Source organism: Sardina pilchardus, chromosome 24 (genome assembly GCF_963854185.1).
Source record: "Sardina pilchardus chromosome 24, fSarPil1.1, whole genome shotgun sequence".
Classification (NCBI taxonomy): Eukaryota; Metazoa; Chordata; class Actinopteri; order Clupeiformes; family Clupeidae; genus Sardina; species Sardina pilchardus.
Genome location: NC_085017.1, coordinates 28,335,551 through 28,338,391, shown reverse-complemented (window position 1 = coordinate 28,338,391; position 2,841 = coordinate 28,335,551). Strand labels below are relative to the sequence as shown.

Here is a 2,841-nt window from a genome sequence, read left to right as displayed (position 1 = left end):
AGAGATCCCACTGTAACCGCTCCCTCTAGTGCTGACATGTGGTCACTGCAGTCCAGCCTGTGGTCACTGTCCTCCTGTCTCTCCTCAGAGGATGAGGGCTGTGTGACGGAGGAGAGCCCTGTGACGCAGGAGAGCCCTGTGACGGAGGAGAGCATCTGCTCGCTGCGGGAGCTACACCTGGGCCCTGAGCAAGGTCACTCCTCCACCTCCATCCGCAACGTCCGTGCCAATGCTGACGACGATGACGACGACGATGATGATGATGATGACCACCCAATCACGTGCCCAGCCTTTCCTGCTGACTTCCACTTCTGAGGGGTGGGGGGCGGTGGTTATGGTCGGGGCCAGTCAATCACAGATCTCTGCAGTGTATGTGACAGGAAGACACAACACACACACACACACACACACACACACACACACAGACCTCTTCCTGTATAAAGGTGATCCTGTCTTAAAAACCCACACACATGCACACAAACACACACAAGCACACACACACACACACACACACACACACACACACACACACACACACACACACACACACACACACACACACACAATGTGCCTTGACCATACAGTACTGTACAGATCAATATGTCCATAAATACTATACACTGATGTCAATACATACAGTTATAAATATTGCTATACTACAGTGATATACAGTTATACATATGACATTTCAGTGCCTCACAGGGACCAATCTGTGTGTTTTTATGTCTTGTCTTTACATCTGTACATTGTTGTTTGGTACGTATTCAAACAGTGTACGAGTTTGTAAACAGAAAGTGTTAATGTTAGTTTTATTTTTCACCATAAATAATATTGATTCAATGACTTCATTGTTTATTTGCTATTCTCCTATTCATTGTTCATTTTCATAAGGTAGTCTAACCAACTTTTTGAAATCGTTCACTGTTAAATTAATTATTGTATTGTTTTTCTTTTTTATTATTATTTGTATGTCACTTTGGACAAAGCATAGCATAACCATAAACATAACCATAAATGGCAAGATTCCACACAGCTTCTTGTTCAGGCCATGGTTCTCTCCAAACTGGACTACTGTAATTCTTTGTTAGCTGGCCTACCTGCTTATATATTAAGATCGTTGCAACTAATTCAGAATGCTGCAGCACGTCTAGTCTTCAATCAGCTAAAGAGGACACGTGTAACTCCTCTTTTAGTTACTCTCCACTGGCTCCCTATAGTGGGATAGTATATATAGCCATAACCATAACCATAACCATATCCATATCATAACCATAACCATATAACCATATAACCATATCCATATCCATATCCATATCCATATCCATATCCATATCCATAACCATAACCATATCCATAACCATATCCATATCCATATCCATATCCATATCCATAACCATATCCATAACTCTAACCATAACCATATCCATAACTCTAACCATAACCATATCCATCACCACCACCATATCCGTATCCATATCCATAACCATAACCATATCCATATCCATAACTCTAACCATAACCATATCCATAACCATAACCATAAATGGAGATGAGATGAGTGAACCAATGTGTGTCATGGTGACATCACAGATAACCTTTTACTTGTATTAAAGTAACCATGGTAACCTTTTACATGATCTCCGAACGATGGTCACCTGACAGGAAGTAGGTCTGGGAAAGGTGCACAGATGCAGGTCTTTTCCCAAATTAGTCCCTACTTACTCTGAGCTATGGAGTGCACTCAGTGGGAATCTTGATTAGTGAGCAGGGTATACTATTATTGATTAGTGAGTAGGGGTATGCTATTATTTATTAGTGAGTAGGGTAGTGAGTAGGATATGGTATTCTTGATTAGTGAGTAGTGTATAATATTATTGATTAGTGAGTAGGTTATGCTATTATTTATTAGTGAGTAGGGTATAATATTATTGATTAGTGACTAGTGAGTAGGGTATACTATTATTGATTAGTGAGTAGGGTATTCTAGTGAGTAGGGTATTTTATTATTGATCAGTGAGTAGGGTATGCTATTATTGATAAGTGAGTAGGGTATACTATTATTGATTAGTGAGTAGGGTATGCTATTATTGATTAGTGAGTAGGGTATACTATTATTGATTAGTGAGTAGGGTATGCTATTATTGATTAGTGAGTAGGGTATGCTATTATTGATTAGTGAGTAGGGTATTTTATTATTGATCAGTGAGTAGGGTATACTATTATTGATTAGTGAGTAGGGTATGCTATTATTGATTAGTGAGTAGGGTATACTATTATTGATTAGTGAGTAGGGTATACTATTTCTGGGACAAAGTTCACTCGCGCTAGTGGAAACAGGCGATGACGGCACCATGGATTTTATACAGGCATACTCACGCAGAACGAGCATTTGCATGAAACATCCTCCATGAAGAACAGCAGTGATTGACTCACACCTCCGACTGGTCTCTCACTGGGTTGATGAGTCACGACCACTTAACAGTAATTGGGTTGATGAGTCACGACCACTTAACAGTAATTGGGTTGATGAGTCACGACCACTTAACAGTAACTGGTTTCTGATGGCCCTTGACATGGTGGACCCTCTGCGTAAAGGCACAACCTAGCTCAACCTAGCGACGAGCGCAACACATGCCGTGAGCAATGTGAGTTCCCCTTGAGAGGGATTCAGTTGGACTGAGAGAGAGTCTGCACTGTGGAGGTTAGTCCACCAGGGGTCAGCATAGCCCATTAAAACTAAGGGCTTTAGCAGACTGCCTGCACTACCAATAGACCTCTGAAGTTCGCCTACAAAAAAGCTGCCATCTTTGAGATTCGGTATCTGGCGATTTTTCCTATGGG

The 2,841-nt window shown here is 41.2% G+C and overlaps 1 protein-coding gene across 1 annotated transcript in view; it reads left to right on the top strand.

The window, feature by feature from the left end:
* The window catches only part of LOC134072360 (ankyrin repeat and MYND domain-containing protein 2-like), a 10,966-nt gene extending 10,651 nt beyond the window's left edge, over positions 1-315 (top strand). The window contains exon 10 of the mRNA XM_062528992.1: positions 89-315. Coding sequence (XP_062384976.1) covers positions 89-315 — 227 coding nt within the window. The remainder of the gene's footprint in view (positions 1-88) is intronic.
* The last annotated feature ends 2,526 nt before the right edge of the window (positions 316-2,841 follow it).